The sequence below is a fragment of the Stylophora pistillata genome, chromosome 7 (assembly GCF_964205215.1).
Source record: "Stylophora pistillata chromosome 7, jaStyPist1.2, whole genome shotgun sequence".
NCBI classification, from domain to species: Eukaryota; Metazoa; Cnidaria; class Anthozoa; order Scleractinia; family Pocilloporidae; genus Stylophora; species Stylophora pistillata.
Genome location: NC_142525.1, coordinates 14,971,571 through 14,999,486, shown reverse-complemented (window position 1 = coordinate 14,999,486; position 27,916 = coordinate 14,971,571). Strand labels below are relative to the sequence as shown.

The following is a 27,916-nucleotide window of genomic DNA, read 5'->3' as shown; positions in this document are numbered from 1 at the left end:
GATACGCTACAATGAAATTTCGAGAAAGGTGTCTGTGTTTGTCTTCCTTGAAAAAGACGAAAGTAGCGCGTTTAATTTGAGTTTGGATACTGGCCAAAGTCGCTAGTGGAAAGCGAAAGCCTCTTGCAAAAATTGAATTTCTACTAGTCTGAGGCTAGTTGGGTACCGTTAGGGTCGAGCGGCCCTGGAGTCTACTTCCTCTACGGCCGGAGCCCACGTTCAACAGAATTCTGATATCCAAGAATTATGAGGTTGTTGTACATAATAGTCTCCTCATATTTTCTCTTCAATGCTCAGCAACACTTTCTGGAAGTAGGTACGTATCTTTTCTTTCTTGTGGTGAGCAACATAACCTAACATAAGGACACTTTTCATGAAGTCAAGTTTGGCGCTTGCAACAATATTGGAATTATTTAAATCTCCGCCCATGATAAATGTGTTCCTATGCTGTGAAACTTGTAGTTGTGTGGCTGAAGAAATCGAGATGCAATCATCTTAAAATCTGAAATGTGATCATCAGATTTTCAAGTTTTAATGCCATTTTAGCTTATGATATAACCACCGTCAGTTTTAATATATCACTACATTTCTTAATAGTACAGCTCTCGGTATGTTTTTTTTGAAATATAAGAAGGTGGTAATGTATTTTATATCAATGAAAGTTTCTATTTCTGTTATCTGCACTCTTCATATAAAATATCATTTTAATCCGTAATTCTCATCAATAAAAATGAAAGCTTTCAATAACCTTAAATATATCATGACAGCATGTTTTGATTGATTTGATGTAAATTTTAATTAAAATTCATTTCCAATTTTTTATCTGAAAGAAACTGAGAGGAGCGTTTAAACTTTCTCACTCGAGTAAAGTTGGTGCCTACATCGTATTGCTTTATTTATTTCAATTTGTCTAGTAGTGACCTTGTGATTACAGCTTTCTTGTTGCTGGATTTATAATTTTGACTATATTGTAAGAGTTAATCTGCATGCTGCTTTTCACAAATTTTATAAATTGCTTGGAACCGTCTAGTTGCAAGAATTCTTAAATCCTCTAGTCTGTAGACGAATAGTGACGAAATTTTGTTGCCTGCATACGTGTGGTATCTCTAATGGAGGACAAACAAAAGACCTTTTTTAGCTTCATACGCCATCTGGTACCAAAGTGTGCTTTGAACATTTCGAAGACTAGGATTTTAAGTTTGCATCAACAGTAAGCGTTTTGCAAACAGTGACATCTCTGCTAGTTACTTTACTCAGGTATTTTAAGCTCGCGATCTCCTGAAAATAACAAATATTAATCCTCAGTAAGAAAACCAGTCTTTCGCTATCGAAACAATTAGCTCCCCAAACATGTGGGGAGCTAATTTAGTTCTGCAATTCGCAAGATAAAAGACCCGCAAAAATTTCTTGCCACGCGGCATCCGAGTAGTCACGTACAAAATTCATAACTTTAAGAGTACTTACTGTTCAGCTCGCTTTCACTATCTGAGTCAAGCAACAGGGGTAGTTCCAGATCTAGCTGCTGCTGGGTCGATAAAGAATAATTTTCTATCTTGCCGCTGATTTTGGCGAGGCGGTAAAGTTTAAAGTCAAATGCACATGCACACTGGGTGAAGAAATTGGAGATCTTAAAACAAAAAGCTGTCAACTTGTCCTACAAAACGCAGGCCAAGTGAGGTCAAGGGAGACCACCGGGGGTCCTTGAAACGAGCTTGGTCTATAAACGTATGAACCACATGTGCGACATGTACGGAGTCAAAGTCAGCAAAATAAGAAATGAAACAGGTCATAAGTAAGTTTAGCACCTTCCTTAAAACTAAGAAATTTAGGGAACAATTTTTTTTTACGGTTACCTCTTTTGACCCCATTTACGGCTAACGGTTAAAATTTTTCAATTTTTACGGCTATCGACTAAATTTTTGGCCATTTTACGCCTATCGGTTAACCCCATTAAGACCCTCGAAAAGAATAATACACGAGTTTAAACTACGCTCTCTTCACCCATCTATTTGTAGCGTAATAAAATTGAGATAGGCGAAGAAACCAAAAAAAAACAAAAAAGCAAAAAAAAAAAAAAAAAAAAATCGATGGATCAGAAAATACATCCGACTGGGGCGGTTTATTTAGAAAATGTAGTAAGCTTAAATATTTTACCTCGTTCAGAGCTCAAAACAGTGGATTTTATTCATCATGTGGAGTTTTTTTTTATCTCTTCGGTCAAAAGACTCATTACACAGGGGTAAAACCAAAATGAAGGAACCAGTACGACTGAGAGCCTCCTACCCCCCCCCTCCCAAAAAAAATGAACTGTACCAAACTGTGACAGTCGGAGAGCTGGCAAGCCAAAATACATTAAGATATATACATCTAAACGATTTACCATTTTTGCAAAGTATTTTATTTGACCAATAAATGGATTTTAGGGGTTGTCCATTTAGATACCCCATAGGGTACTCCATGAAGTAGCGCTCGACGCTTTGTCATCTCCCGTGAGCGACGGTCGACCTTGCGCAATTTCTCAGTTTTCTGAGTCAACGTAAACCGAGGGCTATATATTTGAGATTTATGAATCTCCTCGAGGACGCCTAGCAGTTCTTCATCGACATAAAATAGTTTGGATTTTATAAGTTGTTTCGATTTCCTTTTTACTTTTTCAAAACACTTCCGACTGCTGGTCGGCTGGTTAATAGTATTTGAGAAACGTGGACGGCAGTCGACTTCTCTCAATTTCTAAGTGTCTACAACTTCAATTTATTGATTTATTGCGATTTAATGGCAATTAACAAAATGAAATTATTACTTATAACAAAGGAAATGCCATAAGGATGGTCTGTAAAAGAGTTCAACACCCCATCCTCAGACGGAGCACCTAGCAATATCCATGGCTTCGTACTCTGAGCCCTACTTTAAACATGATTGAACGTCAGACATGAGATTTATAAATCACTTTGGGTCGCTAAGAAGTTCCTCATTGACATATAATAGTTTGGATGTGTAGGTTCTCTCGATTTTTTACATTTTCCGAAAAATATTCGATGACACATCACGCAGTCGTTTGAGAACCTTGACCGGCTGCCGATCAAATAACCAGAGCTCAGCAAGATGAAAACTTTGAGTGTTCGACAAAACATAGCTTCACTCTGACAGAAGAAGAAGGGTGTCTCGAGAACGCAGACCTCGAAGACGCAGACTTCGAAATCGCAGACCTCGAGAAATTTTTTTCGACATTTGGTGATGTTAGTAACGCATTTTTTTTAGACGATATTCTAAACAGCCGCACAGACGTTTGCAAAACAATGTAAATCATCTCGGTTCAAGGTTTTTGTCCACTCGTTACTCGAACGAGTCGACGAAACTTATACCTAGATGTCACCTAGACGCCTATGACATTCTCCACCCTTTTTTGTTATTCAGTCCCGCGATTAAGAAACATGTCTTCAAAACGATTTGATTTGATTTGATTTAAATTGTTAGTCCCGCGAGCCATTACGTGACGAATTTTCCCGCGTTAGGGTCACGTGAGACTGGCTTCTCAAAACAACCTACTGTCAAACCAAATCACACCATATACACTGGTGTGGAACACTCCTTCTTTTGAGCCCAACATGGCTTTCAAGATACCTTTTCTCGATCCTCAATCTCTCTAAACTACCTGCAATCATTTATTACGTAGTGGATACTCTGAAATTAACTCTTAGCTTAATTTTTTGTTCAAGAACTCAAGGTGAATTAAATGGTTCCGAATCAAAATTTCAAATTTCAAATAGTTCTCATATAATGGTGAAAATAATCTCTGAGAAATGCTACAGAACAAAAAAAGTCATTTTTGTACAGCAAATGTTTGTGGCTGAGACATTCTTCAACTGATTCTGTTTAGTTCGCATCTTATTTTGAAAATAGTTTCTGAAGAATGTTACCGCACATATCAAAAGTCGCCTCTTCAAAGCAAATGTTTTTATGCATATCATTTTACACCGATCCCTATGATTTCGTGTTTTGCAGCAAAAACCTTTTTCTACCAGTAACTAAAATGCTACTTACAATGGCTTCAAAAGGCGGACCATAAACCGTCGTTTCGTTACCACAATTTACAGTGATAACACTTCAGTGTTAACGGACCTGGGCTTAATACCAGGAAGTCATATTCACGTTCGACAGGCAGTGAACTCGGCTGTAAACATAGGCAGGGCAAACGCTTTTCTTGCAACAGTCGAATCAGCTCTAACAAGAAGCAATTTGGGCTTTTTAAGTCAAGTTTCCGGCTTAGAAGGGTAAAGTGCGGCCTTTCAAGACGAGAGCTCGCCTCGGGAGGTATGTGTAGCAAAGAATAATAATAATATAGGAATCTGGTTTCGATACAAAAGCCCTTTATGCAGTATTACTTTGTTGTGTACTTTGTCGATGGAAGTTTGTGGCCTGGTTGCTTAGGTCAGGATACGTCCACTTCTCATCGTGTGACAGAACCACATCGTAAGGTATGCTCTTTTGCCTCCCAGGAAATTCAATTTGGCACTATGGACACTCTTTTGTAGTTGGGTCATCATTTAAAAAGCAAAGAAATAGAGACTTGTTGTGGTGGTGCATTTCAGTAAATGGCCGTTCATTTGCTGACTGGGTCGTGCCTTGTGTAGACTTCGTCCGACATGGTCTCCACGAATCAGTTTGTGCCTACCATGACCTGGGCGCGGGAAAATTCGTCACGCAATGCCTCGCATGACTTTTTTTAAGACATGTTTCTTAATCGCAGGACCAAATAGCTAAAAAGGGAGAAGAATGTCATAAGTGCCCAGATGGAATCTGTGTATAAAGCTTTGTGAATCGACTAGAAGTTCGAGTAGCGAGTGGACAAAATACAATACAATACAATACAATAACTTTTATTTCAACAAGATGGTGGGGTCCTGCATTTAAGCTAACCTAAAACTTAAGAAGTAAAAGTATAATAAAGTCATCCTAATAATATAGAAAATTATCGTTATTATTGTGGGGCACTGTTTGCGGAGATTCCGCCTGAAAGTTAAATTACGTAATTTGTCAGATTTAGAGGCCGTTCTAGTGTAGTTCTCCAATTTACATGTACATCGTTTTGCAAACGTCCGTGCAGCTGTTTTAAATGTCCTCTAAAAAAAATCATTTATAACATCACTAAATGTCGAAAACAAATTTTTAGAGGTCTGGGGTCTGCGGTATGCGTTTTCGAGGTCTGCGTTTTCGAGGCACCCGAGGGCGGCAACACGAAATGCAGACTGCAGACTAGTACTGTGGACTGCAGACCGCGTAAAAAATGCAGACCGAGAACAAAATGCAGAATGCAGACTGTAGACTGGGTACAAAATGCAGACTGGGTATTTAGACTTCTTTTTCGTATGATACGTGAGAACATGGCACCTTACAATTTATCGAGTGTCACGCACTCGTTCTCCCGCGATCGTTTCTCACGATCATTTGAACTAGTTGTGGAATATCCCTTGCGCACACCCAATTATATTTTGTATAAACAAAGCTCGCGGCAAAAATCGTTCTAAAATACAATTTCAAGACTTCATAGTCTCCTCACTACACGCTGTGAGTATTAATATTGTTGTAATGCACTTGTCGGCGGCCATCCCGGGGGGTGACCCCGGGGAACCCCCGGGCATTTGCACAACGGCGTTTACAAATCCCCCCTACCCAAAACCAAGATTGTTTAACAAAAAGCTAATAACGCCTCTCCCCTGGGACAAAGAAGTGTGTGCTCTGCTATGTCAAACGGTGCAATATTTCGAAAGAATGTTATTTGCCATAATTAATTTTCCATTTGCTATAAATATCCATCCACATTTCGTCAAAGCGCTGGATATAAAACACTTTTGATTCCTCTGCCACATCGAATAACACTCTTGCTTCTCGGATCAATTCCCCTAATGTTGAACACCTCGCCACATGTCGCTTTTTATGCTTCCGGTAGTGAAAAAGGACCTAGGAACAGAATAAACATAATTTAATAATATGTAAACTTCATGCTCATTCAAGTAACAAAATATGAATGATTCAAGCCGAAAACACTTTAAAAATATTTATAGATATTTAACAGTTTACGATCAAAATATTAGCATTGAGGGAATCGTGGTTTGCTTCCGAAAAATATATTCGCTATGTAAGCGAAGGATGGCCAGCTAAAAGGAACAGAATACAAGAGAAACATGAAAGCCAGTTACCGTCTTTTCTGTCGCCATTAGGCCTTTCCCGATTGCGCTCGTAAAATCCTAAAAAAGTGCTGGCGAAAATGGCTAAAAAGTGCTGAAAATAAGCTCAAAATCTCAAAATAGTGCTCAAAAAGTGTTAAAAGTTGTGAACAGTTACCTCTAAGCTTTTCGTAAATATGTCATTTTCTGCCCTCTTCTGCAGGCATTCTTTGATGGACTGCTGTTCTGATTTATTTCTCTCAATATCAGCCAGGCCCTTCTCATGTTTCTTTGATTTCATGCGTCTTTCAATAGACCTTTTCTTATAACTGAGAACCTCGCTGCAGGCGTTACATCTAAGCTTTTTTTACCACGGCAAAGTGTTGGTTTGGGTACTCTTTGAGACGATCCCGTCTACTCACACTGGTGGTTTTGATGCTTCCTCTTTGCTTGTTCTTACAAATATATACATACATAGGTTAGTTGACCGCTCCCCATGGGGGCTTGTCAGGGCCAATTCTCACCCATCCCACCCCAGAGGAGGACATCCACAACACAGTAATCTCGTGCGTGGGAAATTAACGTCTCCTACCGCTAAACCTTCCCCCTGTTGATCGGAACTTTTCGCTTTCGTGCTATCGAAGCACTTTCTGGAACACTAAGGGATGCTCCAGCATTTACTGTTATTGTAATTGTATCAATCACTTCTTCACCTTCAGTGCTATTGTTTTCCGACTGATTTAGTGCTTCCATTTGTGCTCTTAAAAAACTAAAGCCGGTTACGAATTGTAAATGAATTCAGCACTACTAGTGTAAAGCCTAGACATCAGATGATTTAGAAAATTGAGATGACACACATGATACATCAACCAATTAGAAACTTCTGTTTTCACGCTCAGTAGGGACAAGTCCACGTGTCTTTCCATGATAACGGTCTTTTTTTCTTGACCACTACATCATTAGTTATTCAAATTTATGACCTGGAACACGATTCTCGTTGCAAAAGACACACAGTTTTTGCTTTAAAATGTTTTAGAAGACATATGTTGCTCGAAATTTGCTCGAAATGTGAAATATTGCTCAAATGTTGCCCAAAGTGCGAAAAAGTGCTTAAGGGTGCTCAAAGTGCAAAATAGTGCCCCAAACTCAGAAAAGTGCTCAATCAGCGCAATCGGGAAAGGCCTAGTCGCCTTTGGCCGGAACGTGTTCACCAACATACCCAGTCCTTTTGCAGACGGGAACGGCACTCGTTTCCAGCTCCATCTGTAAAATGGCGGTGGAGCTACAAATCCCGCGGATCTTCCCCCGGGGATCCTACTACGAAAGTGCAAAAGCAATGCAATTGCCCCATCCCAGGCTTAAAATTAGTGAGCAAAGCTGACAAATCCTGTGCCATGCCCGCGTATGTCCCCGAGGTTACCCCGGATGGCCGCTGATAAGTGCCATAAGCTGAAATGAGGATTTTCTTTTCGGTCAGCTGTTTACTTTTCTGATGGTTTTATCTCTGGTCTGTTTGGTGACCACGCAAAGATTAATATTTGAAAATCAGTGTATCACTTAACGTCGAAAACATATCAGGTCGAAGGAACAGTCTTGGTCTCGGTCCACGATTTTTTCAAAAATGAACATATACACATATCACTTAAAAACGTGAAGAGTGCAGAGCGCGTGCAAAAACTGTCATTTGTTTCATTACTGAAACCTCGCGTGCAAAGTGAGAATACTATAGGAAGGCTTGAAATTCCATTTAAGAACGATTGTGGTCGCTTGCTAAAGGCCGAATACAATGGCTGGTTTGTTAAAAACAAAATATAAGACGAAACGGGCTGAAGATTTTCCTCTGCAATGCAAATGATCGTAAAAGATGATCACGGTAAAGCGATTGCGTGATACTCGGTTAGTTGTAAGATGACATGCTCTCACTTATAACAGACGAAAGAACAGTTTGCGTTTAATTGCGCTTGTACCTAGTCAGCATTTGGTACCCGGTCTGCAGTTTGCTTTCTGCGTTACGTACTGACCGATTTAGCAATTTAGCGACTTAGCGATTTTGGAATTTTCAGCCAATCAAACGCGTGTAATTTCTATGTAGAGTCAATAAGATATATCATAAATTTCCATTAGTTCAAACTCATTTATTGCCTCACTTACGTTGGTTAACTGGTCACTGTCTTTGTACTAAAGAGGCAACCATCACATGGATTCTTCCCTCTCCACAACGTGGTCCACTTGCAATTGGAGACACCTCATTTCGAACAACAGTCAAAGAATTGGATGGTAGATACCCTGAGTTACGTTTGGAATGGGACTTCACCTTATCTGGTGAATCTCTTACTCTTGTGTCTTGGAGAATAGAAAATATTATTATGGGGAGCAAAGCTAAGGCTGGAGCTGTTACCTTATTTCCAGCCTTTAAAGGAGATTTTAACATTAGTCCTAGTGATCCTGCCACCTTGATAATCTACAACAAAACAGCTGCTGATGGAAAGAAATTCACATGCTCAGTGGCCACTGATTTAAGGGTGTGGGATGATGTAATACGTGTTGCCATATATGGTGAGTGTAAATATTGTTGCTCTTATACACTTTCTATTTGAATACATGCCGCCAATGTCAGTCATGAATTTTGAGGGACATCAATGAGAATAAAGCTGTGATTAGGGCATGATTACATTTTTTGATGCTTCAACACAGTGGCTGAATGCAGGATCACTATAGAATAACAATACGTTTATTCAAACTCCTTAAAGACCATAAATAAATAAATAAATAAATAATGATTAAATAAATAATGATTTAACAATGGACATCCACTGGGTGGCTATTCTTGTCCACTGTTCCAGATCGAATTGGAATTTAGAATGTTGGTTTTTGCGGAGGGAGGAAAACCGGAGGACCCGGAGAAAAACCCTCGGAGCAAGGACGAGAACCAACAACAAACTGAACCCACATGAGACGCCAGGTCCGGGAATCGAACCCGGGCCACAGTGGTGGGAGGCGAGTGCTCTCACCACTGCGCCATCCCTGCTCCCCGACCATGTTCATGTCCAGATTACATCACACAGAAAATTCCTTTATGCAAAGAATTTGCCATCAGAAATCACACCAAAAGGAGGAGGGAACACACACTATGACTTGAAAATGTTATCGTTGCCCATGAAGCTATAATGGCACCCTGGGAAGGATGCTTCTTCGTATAAATTACTTAAGTACACAATGGCAATGGTTACAGTTGACTATAACTTAATTTTTAGAATTAAGGTGATTCTAGTTGTATTTTATTTTCTCAGTTTTCCCCTTGTAAAATGATATCATTCTTAATTTAGAATTTGCTAAAAATGATTTCCAAATTTTCACTCATATTTAATACTGGAAAAAGCTATTCCTTCCTAGCCCCTCTCCAGCTGACATTTGTCCTAATGGACCAAAGAAAACCTTATTGTGCCTTGCATGATCTCATCATTTTCAATGATACCGGCCGTTTCTCCCTTTTTTACTGTCCTTTTCTTTTTCTATTTTTATTAACTGATACAAGGGTACAAGGTTATATTCTGTTCTTATTTTTAATTCCTACACCTCTAAAGGTCCTGAGTTAGGTAAGCGTACTCTCATCTGAGTTAGTTGGCAAAGTATTTCTTCTCTACATTTTTAGAACAGACCAGGCTTATAAGTTACAGTGGGAACAAAACTATGAATGAGAACTCCAATCTTTCTTTGTTCTGTAACACAACTGGTAAACCAACTGCCACTATTATCTGGACAAGAGTCTTGGATGATGGGAGTAACGGCAATGAAATGTTTGTTGGAAACCCTTGGGTTATAAGAAACATCAGCAGAACTAGTGATGGAACATATCGTTGTACAGCTTACAATGGATTTGGAAATACAGTGACCCATTTAATGCATGTCGATATAGTTTGTAAGTGTGTAATCTAAATATGCGATCTACGGAAAAATCCAGTTTCTGCACACATACAATGTTTTGCATATCTTATTGGGTGGAATCAGTTGCATAACAATTTGAATTGTGAAATATTTTCTGCATTCACACAATTTTGTGGAAATAGACACTCCGGGTTCAGTGGGTTATTATAGGCATGTTTAAACACTCAATACATATTAAAAGTTGTTTTCTTTTAATGAGTATCTTTTATACCTTAAAAAGACCATGCAGTCTCTGATTATACTCACTTACGTTGTTCTACATGAAGTGAACATGACAAGTCATACTTCAAAGTCCTTGAACAATACCATGTACTAATTGGTTGAGTTAAAGGGCTGGACAAGGGAATTTTCGGCTCGGTGTCGTGAATTACGGGTCATTAAACAGATGTAGAATTACTGTGTCATCTTATAGCATGTTTTCTTGGTAATTCTATAAGTCCTATAAGTGTAGCAACCCATGGCGTTGAATGCTGCCGGACGTCAGCCAGAGAAGGTGGCATTAGTTCTGCCTTGGGGAGGTAGCGTTGTTGTTTTTACGTATGATGCACGATCCTCGCAGTAGAGAGCGCGGATCGTGCATCATACGTATCTTTAACCGCAGTTCAAAATATATCGGCACTTTATATATTCATCATAGTTGTTGTTTTTGTTGTTATGGTTGTTTTGCGGCCGTCTTTCAAATTTTCAGTTAGTTAAACAGAGTGCAGTAGTTAACGGCGAGCCAACCCAAACCCCTGCCATTTATTTGCTCCGCCCCTTATATTGTGCCGTTTACTATCGCACGCTGTTTTACTAACTAAATACCTCAGGCAGATTATTGATTTCTATTATTTTTATTTACAGATCCTGTAAGGATTGTTCATTTCCCTACTGAGCGTCTGGTAGCATCACTACAAGCTGTCTCACTCCGTTGTCCAGCTGAGGGAAATCCTCCCCCTAGATATAGCTGGGTTCCATGCTGGAAAGGACGTATTTGTAATGAGAGTACACTGAGTATTGCTGAAGTCCACAGTGATGACGTGTATACCTGCACAGTAACCAATGGGCTTAACACAGATACAAAAAACATCAGCCTTTGTAAGTTTGCTCCTCCAGCACTAATATTCTTGTTACTGACACTCCGGCACAGTTTGAATGCATTTCTTTAATCCCAACGATTCACTTGTACATAACACAGAAAAATACATTAACAATGCGAACTTGAACCCGAGGAAACTGAAATACAACGAGATTAATACATAAAAAGCACAGGAAAATACAAACGAAGGCTTAACTACTTACAAGATCTGTACGGCACTCCGGAATAACAACGACTGAATGAGATTTACAAACTACGACGTTATATAACGAATAAAGGCTAAAACAATAGACTAAACAAGGTTACACAATACTCAAAGGCGATTACATAGAACAACGCTGAAAAACTGAATTTACATTTTGACATCACGAAAAAATACAAACTAATAAATACAGAACTGAACTATCCAGACGAGAACTATTTACACTAATTACAAATAACAAGGACAAACGACGGAACCGATAAAAAATAACTCTCGTGGTTACAATTTTAATTTTCTGAAGATATGCTTTGATTCGAGAAGGAAAGAGAGGGTAGAAGGAGCACGGTATTTGGAAATCGTGTTTTTATTTTGGCTTTAAGGGTTTTAACCCCCCACCCAAGAGTGTAAAGGTTTCTAAAATATATAAATAAAGGTGGTTAAGTTTCTCTAAAAAAAAACTGTGGTGCGGCGTCGGTGGAGGTAACGAGGTAATTTCGTTTTATCAACTAAGTTGAAATTGTAATTTCGTCAGAGCGAAGGGCTAACGCTCCAAACGTCAGCCTTTTCACTCTTTACGGTGGCCCATTTACAACTTCAACTTACAGTTGATAAAGCCAAATTTCTAAAACATTGGCTTGGAATACGGACTGACCAATCATATAATGCCTACTATGCAGGCGTCCTACAGAGTTCGAATGAACCTTCGAGCCGATCAATGCACATTTAAACCTGTTACTTGTGACTTATGCATCCCCATTACTATTTAAATCTGGCAAATGGCTCCTTGAAAAGTTTCCTTGATTGTAACTACATTATTGTAAAATTTTTCATCAGCAAATGTGCTAAAATCGGGTGGAATTGGCTGGCAAAATATGACAAATTAGTGGATGGTTTTGACCATCCACTGGCCCTTACATCGTGATATTATGTTGCTTAAATTTTTCTCTTTTCTCCGTCTATTTTTTTATTTCTTTTCACAGTCATAGCGGGAAACATAATCAACGTAACCCTCATCATTGCAAGTGAAAAGTGCGAGGACGGAAAATATGATGACTCCTCGTTGCCGAAAAGGGTTATGGACACTGTAAGTGCTTAGATTTCTCGACCTACACCTTCCAAGATTATTACTATTATTACATATTATTAACACTATAATTGTTATTATGACTATTTTTGTCGTTACCATAATGATTATCATCATCATTTTAATTGCTACTACCAACATTTATCAAAGTTCTTCACTTTGCCTTAGCTTTCTCCGGAAACGATAAGGTGAAAGGCCCACCAGTAATAATAATAATAATAATAATAATTTAATATTTATATTGCGCAAATTAACATGTGGATATGATCAAATGCGCATCACAACACTTTTCGGGAGACTTTGGCTGGACTGCATCAGCAGTTTACAAACAATGGAAGGAAACTTATTTCAAGATGCCCACTCCCCCAAATTCCCAGTAAACAGGCCAGACCACATCACAGTAATCTCGTGAGTGGATTCTTTAACGTCTCCTGCCTAACCAAATTAACTAATTAATAGATGCAGGAGACGGGACCTACGGTTTATTCGTCCTTATCCGAGAAGACTAGAATGTCTATCCATTTCTTGATATTATAAAGAGGTAGCGCATTCTCCGCAGTTATTTTAAGACCTAGAGCGTTGGTCCGGCCGGGGCTCGAACCATCGACCTCGACCTCCCGCACAACAACAATCCAGCGCTCTAACCAATTGAGCTAACCGGGAAGCCTGTGTAACCCCGAAAGGTCACATGTGTAGCGAGGGTCGTAAGCGACGAATTCGGAGACCAGACAATTGTAACGCACAACGTAAACTTTAATTGAAATAGCGTAAAAGGGCAGCGGCTTGTAGAATGATAGATAGATGATTCGATATGTAGCTTTGCGTAGCGGTAAGGTCTTGTTGCAGTGAGATTTGTTCTGGTTCTAACTGAAAAGCAAAGAAAGGAACCTAAATAAGCCGACGCCTGTGGATGGACTACTTAACCTAGACGCACGTGGCATAGAATCGCGAAACTACACAAGTGCTAAAGATAATCATGCCAATTAAGATAATGAAGCTAACTGTAACGATCAAGTAAATATAATGGCTTACTTTAGTCTGGCTCCTAGCGGTAATAGGTAGCTGATATGTGGCGGTGAAAAGGAAAGTAGCGTTTAGCGAACAAGTAGCGTTGCAACAATAAACCTCTCAAAGAACTACGTCTCTTGCACAATGAAATCCCATCGCTAAACCTGTCACGCAAGTATGTACAGTTGCGCAAGAAGTAGATAATCAACGAGAACAAGACAGGAATCACGGCTAAATATAAACAAACGAACTATTATGGTATGAAAGTAACAGCCTGAACTGCATTTTGCTTCAGTTTATTAAATACATTTTCATGTATTTCATTCATTCTCTTTTTCATTTTGTAGATAGGCACCATATTTGCCAGTGCAAACATTTTTGTTACGGCAAACATTGGGTATACTGGCGTAGACACCGTGAGTGTAAGGTATGGTAAACTGTTAAGTTCTTTGTCACTGTTGTAAACTGATTAAATGTTACTGCATAACATTTAACATGACAAAAACTCACATGCTGTTTCCTACATATCGGCAACCCAAGACATGATCTTATTCACACTATGATTGAATACATAAGTGAGACATTAAAATGGAGACCCACAGTGAATTCCATGTAGCCTGGTTTTCACTTACGGCGCAAGTGCAAGCGCAGCCATAAAGTAAGTATCAGCGCAAAAAACTTGCACTAGCTACTGACAAGGCTCCGTTGATCGCGGTGGCAGACACCCTAAGTCTTCGAGTTCTGTTTTTTCTTCTATTCTTGCGACGAAGAAAGCGAAAGCTCAATAAAAAGGCCATCGAGGCCGTATTCATGGTGAAATAAGACCTGTTAAGGTTGCGTCGCTAATGAAAACCAGGCTTAGCTGTCAACCCCGTCTTGAAGCGATTTGCCCAATTGAACGATCATATTGCTTGAATCTCATACTTGACTGACTTAAGTTTTCACCAGTTGTTTATCTTTGTCTTACAAGGTGTGGCAGTGTAATTATTGATCTAGTACTGCGCTTCAACCACATCACTAAAGAAAAAGATGTTATTGCAATACTTCGCGGTGCGGCGTTGAATGGAGCCTTTGGAGAATTGAATGTTAGTGCTGTGTTGGCAAGGCGTATGACATACACCATCTCATTACAGAGTATGTTTGTGAATTTTTTTATCATTGGATTCTTTCACTAATGTGTTAAACTACAAATTTAGCTCCAGTTTTTAGACTCTTTATTTTTGCAATTAACGTCTTTTACCCAAGCATTTCTGGTCGTTGAACTATGAAAAGGATTTTTTCTTCTTTAGTAATCTAACTCATATTTCTGGATTCTAAAGGGATTTTGCGTTTTATTTTATCTCTCATCCAATAAATCAAGGTATTATCCCCTTAAAAAGAAAATATTTGACACCCTTGTAATTGCTCCATTGTCTAGGACACAACTATGGAGATTTTTAAGAAACAATAAGAAACTCATATGTTTCTCGTAACTAAAAGCTGGTTCAGTAATTCCTTTTGAGAAACAGTATGAAGTCGTTTGTTGCAGCTAGAGAGTCTCATTGCAAGTAATTAATAACTTCCTTCCTGAACTTAATATTTTGCATAATACATTCGCAACGACCTTTTTCAGAGGGTGAGGGGGAAGGATAGCAGGGTAGTTTTACAGAGTTTGGCAAATGTGTCTCGGACTGTACACTTTGTTTAAACACTGAAAGTGGGATTCTCTCGGTGTCCGTTTTGCCAAAGAGACTTTCGTTTTTCGTGAATAGCAACACCATGTTTGTCAAAGGTGCATGTCAAGTGAACACCCCAAGTCCATGCGAGTTCCGAGTGACACGTCCAATAACGTGTTCTTTTTTTGAAATGAATAACGAAGAAATTCTTCTTTTTTTCGGTTTAAAGCACTTACAAACCCTCCATGGACGGCAGAACCTGAAAGCAGAATTGGTACATATTCATGCAGATATTATTATGCTAGACACAACGTTAATACTAACTATGCTATGGGAAGAGTCATTGTTAATTAAGGTAGAAAAGATATTAGTGCTCAGGAGAAAGATCCACCAATACATACTGAACTGTGACCCGTATTGAACCAAGTAAAGAAAACAATTTTTTAGGCTATGATGTCAGTCTGTACATTGCTAGTTCACAGACAAAGACCAATTACAGCGAGCTGTGACAGTGGGCATAGTTATTTGTCTTAGTTTACGTTTCGTCAGTTTGATTTAATCCAATTCCTTAAAGTGCACCTAAACCCAAAAATTTTTTTCGCTTAACCAAATAAGCTTATTTTTTGAACTTATTTTTTTAAGTGTGTTGTAGGAGGATGTAGCAACGTGCGAAATTTGCAAGAGGGTATCACGCTTCATACATTCCTCATACAACACACCTGGTCGGCATATTTCGGACAATATCGACCACAACCTTCCCAAACAAGTGAAAATGTGTGAAAAGCAGACTTTCGTGTTCTCGATTTGACGTCACATTATCCGCTAGAGCCATTCCTCTTTAAACTCGGTCGTGGGGCAAGATGGCGGCCGATTTTCCGTATTTTGACTAGGCACAGAAAATTTAAGATTTAAGCAAATTAAAAAATGTTTGCACAGAAATACTCCAAAAAATACGCTTATTTCGTTAAGCGAAAAAAATTTTTGGGTCTAGGTGCACTTTAAGTCTGTGTGGAGCAGAGGCGTGGCCCTTTTTGGCTGATGGCTTTTGGATCAGCGATCAGTCTCCTCTTTCCAGGTGAATCATATGCGGACACTGTTGTTCATAGCTTAGGAAGGTCTTGAATAAATATATTTGAGCTCTTTCGGGTTTGAAATTTAGTTCTTGAAGAACGCAGATAGCACACTAACAACGATTACTTCCAAATTATTTAAATTTCGAAGAAACCATAGGGATCGTTGTTGGTGCAGCATTGGGATTGGTTGTGGCTGTAGCTGTGGCTGCTGGCATCACAGCTTGGATTGCATTCAAGAGAAGAAAGCGTTCCAGAAGGAGCAATGAAGGTAAATGTTGGGTTTTTAACGAAAACTTTGTGGACTCAGCTAACATCAGTTCCGGGATTTTAAGAGATACCTTTCTATTTCCCTCTTTAGTCTCAGGAGAAATCGTTTTCCGCTATGCAAGCTCTTGTATGTTTAAGATAAACAACCGTTTTTAAAAGCTTACCTTTAAATATTGGTAAATATGCTTTTTTCTTCCTACTAGGTATGTCTCCAGTTAGACCTATTTTAAGTTACTTAAAAGTAATGACATAAGAACTTTGCCTTTGCCTTTTCCCACTGTTTTGTTCTGTTTTTTCCCTTTTGCTTTTCTTGTTTATTTTTGTTTTTGTTTGGGTTCTTTCCCTTTTTCTCTTTACTTTTCTAAATGTTTGTTTTTCTCTGTTTGTCGTTCAGGGACAAAAAAAAAGAGAAAGGTAAGGCTTTAAGGGAATTTAAGTGCCTCTCTTTTCATTTCTGACCCTTCGTGCCTTGTTTTCCCACTCGCTTTGAAACACAAAAGATGTGGTTATTCTTTTCAAGTCTTCTTTTTGCTCTTCGAATGCATTCTTCTGAAAGACATAGAAAGGGAACCACTTAACTGCGAAGAATACTCGTCAAATTTTATGAGCAGTCCTTAAGCATATAATGTTTATAGTAATCATGGAACCGTTGTAACAGGCAGTAATTTAAATGAATAAAGGCTGATAGTTTCGAAAGAAACTGTTTGGGGCTGCGTCGGTGGGAGTAACGAAATAATTTGGATATATCAACAAAGTTGAAATGGTAAATTGGCCACCGTAATGATTACAAAAGCTGACGTTTCGAGCGTTAGCCCTTCGTCGGAGCGAATAGAGGAATTGTGGGTTGTGTGTGCTTTTTAAAGGCAGTAATTTAAATGGGTGCCGCAGATTTAGATCTAGTAGACGAAATACATGGTAGCTTAATCATTGTTTGTTGGTAGCTCTTCTATTTTTACGCAACTACCGCACAGGTATTTAGGTTTAGCTTTTCTTGAGGAAAAAATCCAGTGTAACATGGAGGATGTTCACTGAATACCGTGAACATAATGTTCACAAACGCCCTAAATGTCTGACAGGTGGTTGTGATATGATTAGAGCTTTAGTTACTTACAGTGTTCAGTGCTTTTTTAGTTGATCTAACATGACTGGCATGTTGTTCCCTCGGTTTGCGAGGCAATATGTCTATGGTATTGTTTTAGAACATACGAACAAGTAACTGAAGAAGGAGGATACCCTACGAGTGTAAGTCTTGTGCATGCTTTGAAATGAATTTTTATGCATTTTTAATGTCAGCCAGTACTTGCAAAATTTTCAGCTGGATTGTAAGGACTAGATATTTATACGCGGTTTAACCCATACTGCGGTCTCGAACCGCATAGTATGCAGTTAGTGGGCCCCAGGTTTTATAGATTGAAGGGTTGAATCAATCAAACAAATGTCCTTCCACTGTTAGCTTGCCGCCCTCTTGACACTGTTCACAAAAATATATTTTTAGATGTAAGGGTTCACTTCATTGAAGATGGTTTACAAGGCAGTTTCGTTACACAACGTCCAAACTTTGTTTGAATAATAAGACCTGAGTTCTTCAAAACGCTGATAAAAATTTAATCAAACCAACTTATATGGTATCAATTTTTATCCATTTCTAAAGTATCAAATGGTTAAGACTCAGTTTGCAGGAGATTGTTTGTTTCAAATCATTTTGGAGCAAGGTATACGGTGGTCAATATTTCTTAAAACAAATTTTTGCTCACAAGACTGCCCTTGAAATGGTTGATCATTCGCCAAGCCAGTATACAGAATTGGATGAGAGGACGCGATCACAGGACAGCTCGCATACCCCAGTGACAAACAGATTACACCGCCCCGAGCTAAAAAGCGAGTACGCCTCTCTTGATCAATCCACACGGTGTTGGGAGATTCCTAGAAAGAATGTAATTATAAAAAAGATCGTGGGTAAAGGTGCTTTTGGTCAAGTTGCCATGGCAACAGCGACCGGACTTCATGGAAGTCTTGATGAAATACGCGTTGCTGTTAAAATGTTAAAAGGTATCATTTAGCTGAGATAGATAATTCAATGGATCGTTGTTTGATTGTTAGACGGTGTTATTTTGGCGTCATCACTGTTTTTATCAATGTTATTCATGCACTTTTGATCGTCATTGTTTTTAAACTGTATTCTCACTCTTTGCCTGATGAAAGGAAGTTTTCAACAGAGGAGCTATGTAATTTCATTTTCATGATGTTAGATTTGTTTCTACCATTCTTAGACTACGAAAGCAATCTTTAGCGAGGATTGAAACCTCGGTAAAATTGTTATAGATCTTTGGAGGGTTGGGGTCTCATGCAAGAGAGGATGAATTTCTCTCATGTGCGGGCTTCAATAACTTCTTCTATAAGCGGCTACTGATCGTGAAATAAGTGGCTGTGCCTTGAAAAGAGGATGTAAGGCTAAACGAAAACACGAGCGTCTGCTCTCGGGCTCAACATATGGTGCTAAGGGATTTTACAGGTTGTCTGTTGGTCACGTGCTGCAAGTGTAGTTTCTTATGCAGTACTCACTTTTTATGAAGCGTAATGATTCTTTGCATCTCTTGGTAGGGGATGCTTCTGAATCAGACAAGAAGGATTTGCTATCTGAGCTTGAGTTGATGAAACAGCTCAAACCTCATCTTTTTGTGGTCAAACTTTTGGGATGCGTCACCAAATCTGGTACATAGAAAAGCGTATCCCTTTTTTACGCACTCTTAATTTCTAATTCTAAGTTTCCAGCGACACCTTTATAATAAGACAAGATATATGTGACCCTCTACGGGAAAATGTGTTTTAAGGGAAACAAACTGATACTGTAAAACGAAACGTCAAACAATAGGCAGTGGGTGAAATGACACGGCGGTATCTGAGTGGTGTGACATGGCACAACTAAGTAAAATTGTTCTTTGTGAACTGTTTCGTAAATCGTTTGTTATTAAAATCACTGCTAACAGCTAGTAGCTGAATTACTTCTGCAATTTACATAGTTTATAATAGTTTAAAAGCGTAATTATATTACAAAAATATAAGCGTAATTATATTACAAAAATATAAGCGTAATTATAGTACAAAAATATAAGCATAATTATATTACAAAAATATAAATTGTATGACAATAAATTCTCAAAGACAACATCCAACGCTTAATAAATTCTAAATATGAACTATTCAAAATATTAAGAATAATATTCCTACTTGGATTTACATTTGCCCTTTTGCTGCATAGTGCATTATGAAGGAATTTTGAAACCTTTTGGTTTTGATACCGGGCATAGCAAACATTCGCTTATTACATAGGTCGAGTGAGATCATGAGAGGCATGATTCCTATCCAAATCCTATCCAAATCTTCCCTTTTGAATTTGATGTTTAGATTTTCTTGAAACGAAATGTCTTGCATGATTTTTCAAAGATTGCAGAATGTTTTCGTTTCTGTAAATGCAGCAACCAAAATCTAACTATCTATAACTTCCGAATCAGAGTTTACAGTTTCACCACGAGAGGTTAAGACGAGGGATACTGCCTATGGCCCTGAAAATTCAAAGCAAAATAATCTGTCTTGCTTCCCGATAGCAAGCTATAAATCCCTTTAGTCAGTTCTGTACAGAGTTTTAAGGGATTCTATAAAGTGCCAGTTAACTTTGTTTTCTTGACTTTGCAAAGAATTCATGAATTCCATAACGTTTTTGTTTCCCATTAAGTTTTGTTCTTTTCAGTACGGTTACACTCATCGTTAGCCCTTAACTGTAGTTTTTTGTTTTCCTTTTCATTTATAGTTACTTTATTCGAAATCGCTGAATGCTTTGTTTCTTCCAATTAATTTAGATCAAATTTTTATCTTGCCTAAGGACCTTTGTTGGTGTTGATTGAATACGTTCCCTATGGTGATCTGCTGGGTTACCTGAGAAAGAGCCGTGGATTGAATGACACTTACTTCAAAGACCCAGATATCAAACCACAAACAAATCTGACTTCACAGCAGCTGATGAAGTTTGCCTGGCAAATCGCTGATGGAATGTCCTATTTGTCATCGATACCAGTGAGTAAAATAATTATTCTCTAAATTCTCATCAGCGTCGTTGTAGAAGAAGGCGCTGGTAAGCATTGCCTAATAATGAGTTCTTATCCCATGCCAGCTGAGTCACCCTAAGTCCCTCAATTTGTCAACAGTAATGGTTTCCGTTTTTTTGAAGGTTATTCATCGAGATCTTGCAGCTCGTAATGTGTTAGTTGGAGAAGGGGAGACATGCAAAGTAACAGACTTTGGAATGGCCAGAGATGTCCAAGAGGACAACATTTATGAAAGAAAAACCAGGGTACGTATAATTTAAAGAGAAAATTTATTTTCTTGTCGGAGTGACCTTTAAAAGTCAACAGGCTAAGAAATCGTTATTCAGAGCCTCACATTACACTGTTCTCTTAATCAGAAAGTAAGCGCTTCAACGAACCTCTTGTAATTAACAAATGGTAAACACCACAGCGTACACTATTGAGTTATGGATGCACGCGGGAGGTTGCTAAGCACGAAAGAAGCGTAAGAGTCGCTCGAGGCGATAGCCGAGAGCGACTCTAGCTTCTTGAGTGCTTAGCAAACCTCCCAAGTCCATCCATAACTCAATAGTGTACGCTGTGGTGTTTACCATTTGTTTTATAACATAACATTGATACATTGTAGCTAAAGAGTTCCCTTTTATTTAACAAATCTTACGCGACCAGAAAAAACAAGCGCGCGCGGAAAAATAGTCTTTGCATTTGCTCACGTCAGCAGCGTACACCCATGGGAAAATGGGGGACGCTAAATTGACCAATCAGAGCGCGCGCTTTACTTTGCTTATGTTATAATTTTACTTCTTGTTCAGGGGCGTCTCCCCGTAAAATGGACTGCCATTGAGGCCTTGCTGTATGGAAAATATTCCACAAAGAGTGACGTGTGAGTACAAGGACGACATTGCATTTAAGCTTGATAACAATGGTTTTGTACAAAAAGTTTTCAGGTCTGCGAAAAGTTATTGGGTTATTCTTGCATTTTGGTCTTGTATTTTATTAATGTAAGACCATCTCAGTAAGGAGTGGTTTTACTTATGTTCACATTGTATTATCGTAGTGAGAAGGAATTAACTCCAATTATCTGTTTACTCTGTCCCTCCCCACCTTCCTCTCCCCCTGAGATGTTCAAATTACCCCTTTTTGCACAGGAGAGAGTTTATTCTCTTTGTTTCGTTTGTTTTACAGGTGGAGCTACGGAGTTCTTCTCTATGAGATTTTCACGATTGGTAAGCTACCACTCTCAGGGGAATTCGGTTTTGCTCATTTTTATCGGAATTGCCAGGGTTCTTCAGATTGCCAAAGACGTTGGACTTGGCCGGAAAAGACAAAATTCATAATTATGCAAAAATGATGGTGTTTATATGGACACATTCTTGCATACGTAAGGCCTTTCAATTTAGAGTGCGTTAACCCTTGAGACTCCCTTTCAGGTGGTTCGCCATATCCACGGATGGATGGAAGAAGAATTGCAAACTCACTTCAAGAGGGATACAGAATGCCTAAACCACAACATGTGGATGATACGTTGTAAGTATCGCGTTGTCGTTATTTTTTCTGATTTATTTTCTCTTACAGTAGTATTTTTCCTACTTTAAGTAAATTTTGTTCGAGTTGTATGCAAGCCTCGAGGGCCACCGACCATAAATATCGAGAATCCGCCGAAAGTTGCAAAACTTCGTGATTCATTTTTACTTTTTCCGAAGGATCCTTTTGATGAACCTTTTTCTATATTTATATTTGTTTGTGCAGCAATCCTATTTACGTTCCCAAGTACATTTTGTGTTTTGCACGCGCATTTTTCTTATTGTTTTTCGCATTCTTTCACTCACGGTGATTTATGTTCCGTTAGGTTCTTCGTGCAATTTTGCTATGTTTAAATTCATTTTGTATAAGCTTCTCGGTAAAAATTCAGGACTGGAGTGTCAGAGTCCATTAGATTAACATCGATACCTTCACTACGATCAGCTCTCAGTTTTTTCCGTTCTTCGTGTACACAAATAATACCGTGACAACGTTTGTGTCTTTCCTTGCCTCATTGGCTTTTCCTGTTCACGTTTTTCTATTCTTTCTACTTGTACTTCGTAATAACTTATAATTATTTGTTCCTTTAGCAACTACGATCGACCGTAATACAAATAAAGTTAATAGTGCGCGTTGAAGCTTGACTTGTTGGCAGTTACAATATCAAAAAATTGAAAAATCCAAAGTTCGAGGTAGGCTTAGCTGGCCGTTTTTCCCCCGGTAACACCATAAAAATTGTGGAACTTCGGCAATTTCGTACGCCACGACGCGACGCAAGGCCGCTTTTAAATTTTGTGTTTTAGTAGATGGTTCTTTTAACTTTTTGAAAATATAAATTTTATGCCATTTTGTTACTTTTAAGGTTACTTCCCACCTTCAGAGGTCGAAAACATCGTTTTTTCTTTTATTCGACTAGATCGAAGTTAGAACTTTAACCTAACGTTTACAAAAAGAAAAATTTAAAAATTTAAAAAAACCTCCGACTTATTTAGGAAAACTAATTTTCTAATAAAAGTTAATAAATCAGCAAGGTGTCATAGCCTCGTAAAGGGGCTAACCCCCTGGGAAAATATTCGCGGCAATTTCATGTTATTTGCATATTTTGTTTTCAACACGCACTTGACAAAATTTACACGTGGAAGTTCTCTGCTCGTGGAAAGTCTTTCCTCATGGATACAAAACAGATATCAAATTAACGAGGAGTCCTTGGGCAAAGAGAAAGAAAAAACAGGCTCAAAGAAGAGAGAAAAGGCCCATTTTGTCAGGAAAAAACAGCACTGGCACTTCTCTCCACGCTGGCAACCAACTTTCGAACAAAAGTCGCCATCAAATCTAAATTTGTCGTATATGAGGTAAAAAACGAAGTTTCCTTTCAATAAGCAAGTACTGGCCTTGATACAAAAGCATAAGCAAACGCCTCGAATCGTATTAAATCATGAATAAGCCTACCTGAGGGAACTAATTTCAGCGTTAAGGGTATTCCTTAGCAGTCGATTCCGCTGTTTTGCTTTTAAGTAGTTTCTCCAGCTTTACCCTTTTCGCTGCAGGTTTTTACTTTGCCAACTTTGCCCATTATTCAACGTTCAACAGGGCGAGATAAAAAAAACCTGACTGCTATGCGATACTTTTCGAGGGAAAATCTTGATCCATCGTCAATAACGCCAGTAGGGTTGCGTCTTGCCATCGGTTCGCGGTTTCAGGAGGCAAGATAATCTCCATTGTGGCGCTGGTTGTTTAGAAAGTTTTAGGGGTTAAAATCTCGCGTTTGATGTTGAGAAGAATGCATCCACTTTGACCGAATTTATAGGGTATGTAGATTTGACCGATTTTCGTGAATTTTGCTAAACATTCCCGGGATAATGACGAACGAAGGAGGGTAAGAAAACTTGATATTTAAAATATTTTTCACGTGGTGTCCAATTACGCAACACGTTTCGCATATTTCACGCTACTCTAACTTTTGATGCGGATATCTAGACAACCAATCAGAATATCGGAAAAGCCTGACATACTTTAGTTGATTGATGCCTTGTGAATAAAACCGTGCAGCCATTTTGCTCGTGCTGCGGGAGCAGACAGCTGAGAAATTCAACAGAAGGACTATCCGTCGTTTCACACCTTACTAGCTCGTGACAATGCCCAAACAAAAAAAATCGCCTAAATTTCGTAAACTGCATTTATTAAGCTTTCTTTTGATGTATAGTCGGCGGATTCTCGATATTTATGGTCAATAGCTCTTAAAATTACGCAATTTTTACTTTTTGAACAAGCCTACGGAAGGGAATTAAAAAAAGAGGGACATCACGAGCTTATCCCTGTGGTGTGGTAAATACTTGTTCATCTTCATCATCATCATCCTTATTTTTCTTTAGTTGTTGTAAAGAGAAAACGAAACTTTTTTTGTCGTAATGACGCCGAGTGTCTGTCTCCAATGACACACTGAGATATTCATGACATGTTTGTGTTTTAGATATGGCATAATGACAAACTGTTGGAAATACGACCCTAACCTGAGACCATCTTTTGAGAATTTGAGGAACAAACTGAAGGAAATGGTAAACCAGTATAAGGTAGAATTCTAGAGTTGACAAATTTTGATCGTTAGAATCTACAATTGTCATTTTTGATCGTAACGGCGTCACCATAAAGATTCAAATCTTAGTTTATGGTTTCAGTCTTTGAAAGAGAACAGTGACCTTGCGTTGCATTGGTTTTGCTTTACTTTGCCCTGTGATTGGTTTTTTTATTTCACTTTGAGTCCTCATTGGTTAATAGCGATGTTAATCTTTTTTTTTGATTGGTAGTTGTGATTATATTGGTTTTAGTTTTTCAACACTCGATTGAAAGTGGTCTTTCTAATATCAATTGTAGCAACAACCTGCTCAGTCTAGAGTCAAACATAATAAAAACGATAAGGCACCATTCATAGGCCTTTCCACATTCTGTTCGGCAACTTTTCAGAAACATTTAGGTTTTTGAGCAACTTTTTTTGTCAGAGAGCAACTTCTAGCAACTTTTGGGAAAACTAGCACTTTTTTGGTAACTTTTGGGCTATTTAACCTATTTTGAACCAAAATGCTGAATAACCCCCTTCCTCCCCCACTAGAAGGGAAAAGCCCTCGGAACGAGGCTGGGACAGCGGACTGTCTGTAAGCAAAATGGCAGCTTTTCGCTTCTGGTAGATCCAGACTGTGAATCTGTGGTTACACTGTTAAATGTTATCGCACGAAAACAACTGTTAGCTAGATTTGTAAACCAGATTGTCCCACTTCTGTCTAACTTTTTGTAACTAGCCACTTAGATTCAACTAAAGGTTGCCTAATTTGTTGTAACTAGTTACTTAGTTGTACCTTAATGTTGATTACAAAGCAATTGTTATTAAAGTTAGACATGCTGTTTTAAAAGTATTCGAGGAACTTTACAAAGTTTTGAGTAACTTTTTCAAATTTGACCAACTTTTGAGCAACTTTTTGGCATATTTCTTAGCAACTTTTTACCTTTTTCGAAGCAGAATCTGGACGCCCCTAACCATTGAAAGCTTAGCAAACTTTAGTATAATTTATATGCATCATTGTTGCAAATTTCAATTATGTTTTCTCCCACGTATTTAACAGGGACTGATAAACTTACAAAAATACGACGGTGGACTCTATGTTAACGTTGACGATCTAGCCGAGAAACCCAGCAAATTCTGAGGCAGGAACGCATGGAGTAATGAATATTGCATCCCTTTAAAATCATCTACTATTTTCTTATTTTACATAAACTTTTACTTCTTTTCTGATTAAGTAACACTAAAAAATAAGCTGTTTAACAGCGAAGCGAGGCAGGAAATAGTGCTCATATATTCTTACATATTTCTATAAGTTTTGGTCATAAATGGACAAACGATTTTGCATACAAGACTGTAAAATGTGTAACCCATAGTTTTTGCATTGGCGAGATAAGTTCTTTTAACTTTTTAGAAAAATTAGCCTTTGTTCAAAGAGTGCTGAACAATTTCACCCAATTAATATTTCTGTCAATTAACATCAAGAGAAAATAAAGGTCCCGTTTGTTTCTTCTGGCAATCAACAATGCATAATAAGTGTCGCAACACTAAGTCCTGTTGAGAATATTTTTTTCGTATCGTATGATATTCATGAAATTGGTAAAAACCCATCACTTACAGGCTTTCGGCTCAGTATTAGGAAGCGCATAACCGGTATCTGGTAGGAGCTGGGGAGGGGTTAATTTTCAATGAAGCCTCGATTCTCCCTCCAGAGTTTTCTGTTCGCAACTGCTTCAATAATTTGCAACTCTCCCGTGAAGATAATTCGCCAGCTATTATCGCCACGGCTCACTTACACACTCTGATAACAAGTTGTCATTACCAATAATGATTAAATGGGCTACGTGAACTCTTGGATTATTTAGTGAATAGTTTTGCTTCTACAATTCCCTATTCTTTTGTGGGACTCCGCGACAATATGAACCCCCTCATCGTCAAGTAAGAATTCCCAGGCTTCGCTTTCTTAGTACAAATTTTTGTTTGCTCTTCGGCAGAAGTTTAATCCTTTTTTTTTTCCCCAGGGAGAAGTCAAGTGCCACAAATCTGGTCGTTTATCATTTGCATTGGTGCTGCAAGCAACGGAACAGGAAATTTTTTTTGCAATTACCAGAAACTTCCCATTGAGAAATTTAATTTTTCGCGGGCGACTTCGTAACTTAATTCTTGTTTACCCAAAAGGCCACATATTGCACTCGCCCTTGCTTTAATCTTCTGGAGAGATCAGTACGATGGAGACAAAGATTGTTCAAAAACTCAGCTTGTACGGTAGTGAAGCAACACCTGTGTGAGTGCTTATATCATCTCGCTGGTGGAAAGAACGGTCTAGAAAAAAAAATGAGCTCAGTTAGTAGAATTTTTCTACGGGTGTTCGGAAATAAACGCAATTTTGTCCAGATTGCCTTGCATTAGCGACAACAGCGCTTTTAAGTTGCCCTTTCTTGCAACTTTCGCGGTTAGAAACACGCCATCTTGGATATGACGTCAGTTATTACGTAGAAACTAGTGTATGGATACTATCCAAAAGATAGCGGTGCCGCGGCACATTCTGTTGATAGTGACATAATTTACGCAGTGATTCATCTACCTGTGTGTTCCAAGACTTACATTGAGAAAAATATCTCTGAAGTTATTTTCTGCGAGAGAGAAAGAATACTAAAAATCGATAAAATGTCTCACGCGGGTTTCCCAAACCTCAAAAACGTACAGACGACGATGACGTGGTGGCAAGAATTTCTGCTGCAGTGTGCAATGCACTTAGAAATTCTCAGCAACAGGTACGTCTCAAGGCAGATCGCTGGCGGTGTGTTGTCTTCCGAAATGTTGAAATGTCTTGTTGTTGTTGTTATTTCCTAGTTCAAAAATAGAAAGAAGTCCAAAATTCCTATTTACAAGTCTCAAGAGACCACGGCACAATAAAAAGAGTTTTTTTCTTTGTCTACAGCAGTCCAGGGTGTACCAAATATAAATTACGGGTACAATCTAGCATCAAACTCCTTCAAACTCATTGTTTACTATTCTGAAAGGATAGAAACTGTTCCGGAAGACTTCCTTCTATTTTTGAACTAGGAAATAACAACGACAAGACATTTCAACATTTCGGAAGACAACACACCGCTAGCGATCTGCCTTGAGACGTACCTGTTGCTGAGAATTTCTAAGTGCATTGCACACTGCAGCAGAAATTCTTGCCGCCACGTCATCGTTGGAAGCCATGTTGAGAGAGATCGACGTTGAGTGTTGGTCCCGGCCGGGGCTCGAACCCTCGACCTCCCGCACAACAGTCCAGTGT

General features: G+C 38.6%; 1 protein-coding gene across 3 annotated transcripts; it reads left to right on the top strand.

Annotated features, from left to right (window-relative positions):
* Window positions 1–4: 4 nt before the first annotated feature.
* On the top strand, window positions 5–26,146 carry LOC111337291 (tyrosine kinase receptor Cad96Ca-like). Of its 3 annotated transcripts, XM_088727812.1 has the most exons (12): window positions 5–316; window positions 8,349–8,720; window positions 9,817–10,083; window positions 10,953–11,186; window positions 12,370–12,473; window positions 13,829–13,908; window positions 14,452–14,615; window positions 15,366–15,410; window positions 16,358–16,477; window positions 16,871–16,890; window positions 17,676–17,718; window positions 18,234–18,376. In XM_088727812.1, the coding sequence occupies exons 1-11, from the start codon at window positions 247–249 to the stop codon at window positions 17,694–17,696; spliced, it is 1,497 nt and encodes a 498-aa protein (XP_088583938.1). In that variant the 5' UTR covers window positions 5–246; the 3' UTR covers window positions 17,697–17,718; window positions 18,234–18,376. The 3 variants fall into 3 exon arrangements, with proteins under 3 accessions (XP_088583938.1, XP_088583939.1, XP_088583940.1); XM_088727813.1 differs by lacking the exon at window positions 9,817–10,083; XM_088727814.1 differs by lacking the exons at window positions 5–316; window positions 8,349–8,720; window positions 9,817–10,083; ... (5 more) ...; window positions 16,358–16,477; window positions 16,871–16,890 and adding exons at window positions 19,078–19,188; window positions 20,357–20,547; window positions 20,702–20,824; ... (3 more) ...; window positions 24,547–24,646; window positions 25,691–26,146 and having other exon boundaries at window positions 16,899–17,718; window positions 18,234–18,525.
* The last annotated feature ends 1,770 nt before the right edge of the window (window positions 26,147–27,916 follow it).

Coding starts and splice junctions, on each gene's coding strand:
- LOC111337291 (XM_088727812.1), top strand. CDS start 247: ATGAGGTTGTTGTACATAATAGTCTCCTCATATTTTCTCTTCAATGCT. Junction 317..8,348: donor GCAACACTTTCTGGAAGTAG/GTACGTATCTTT, acceptor TTTGTACTAAAG/AGGCAACCATCACATGGATT. Junction 10,084..10,952: donor AATGCATGTCGATATAGTTT/GTAAGTGTGTAA, acceptor TTTTATTTACAG/ATCCTGTAAGGATTGTTCAT.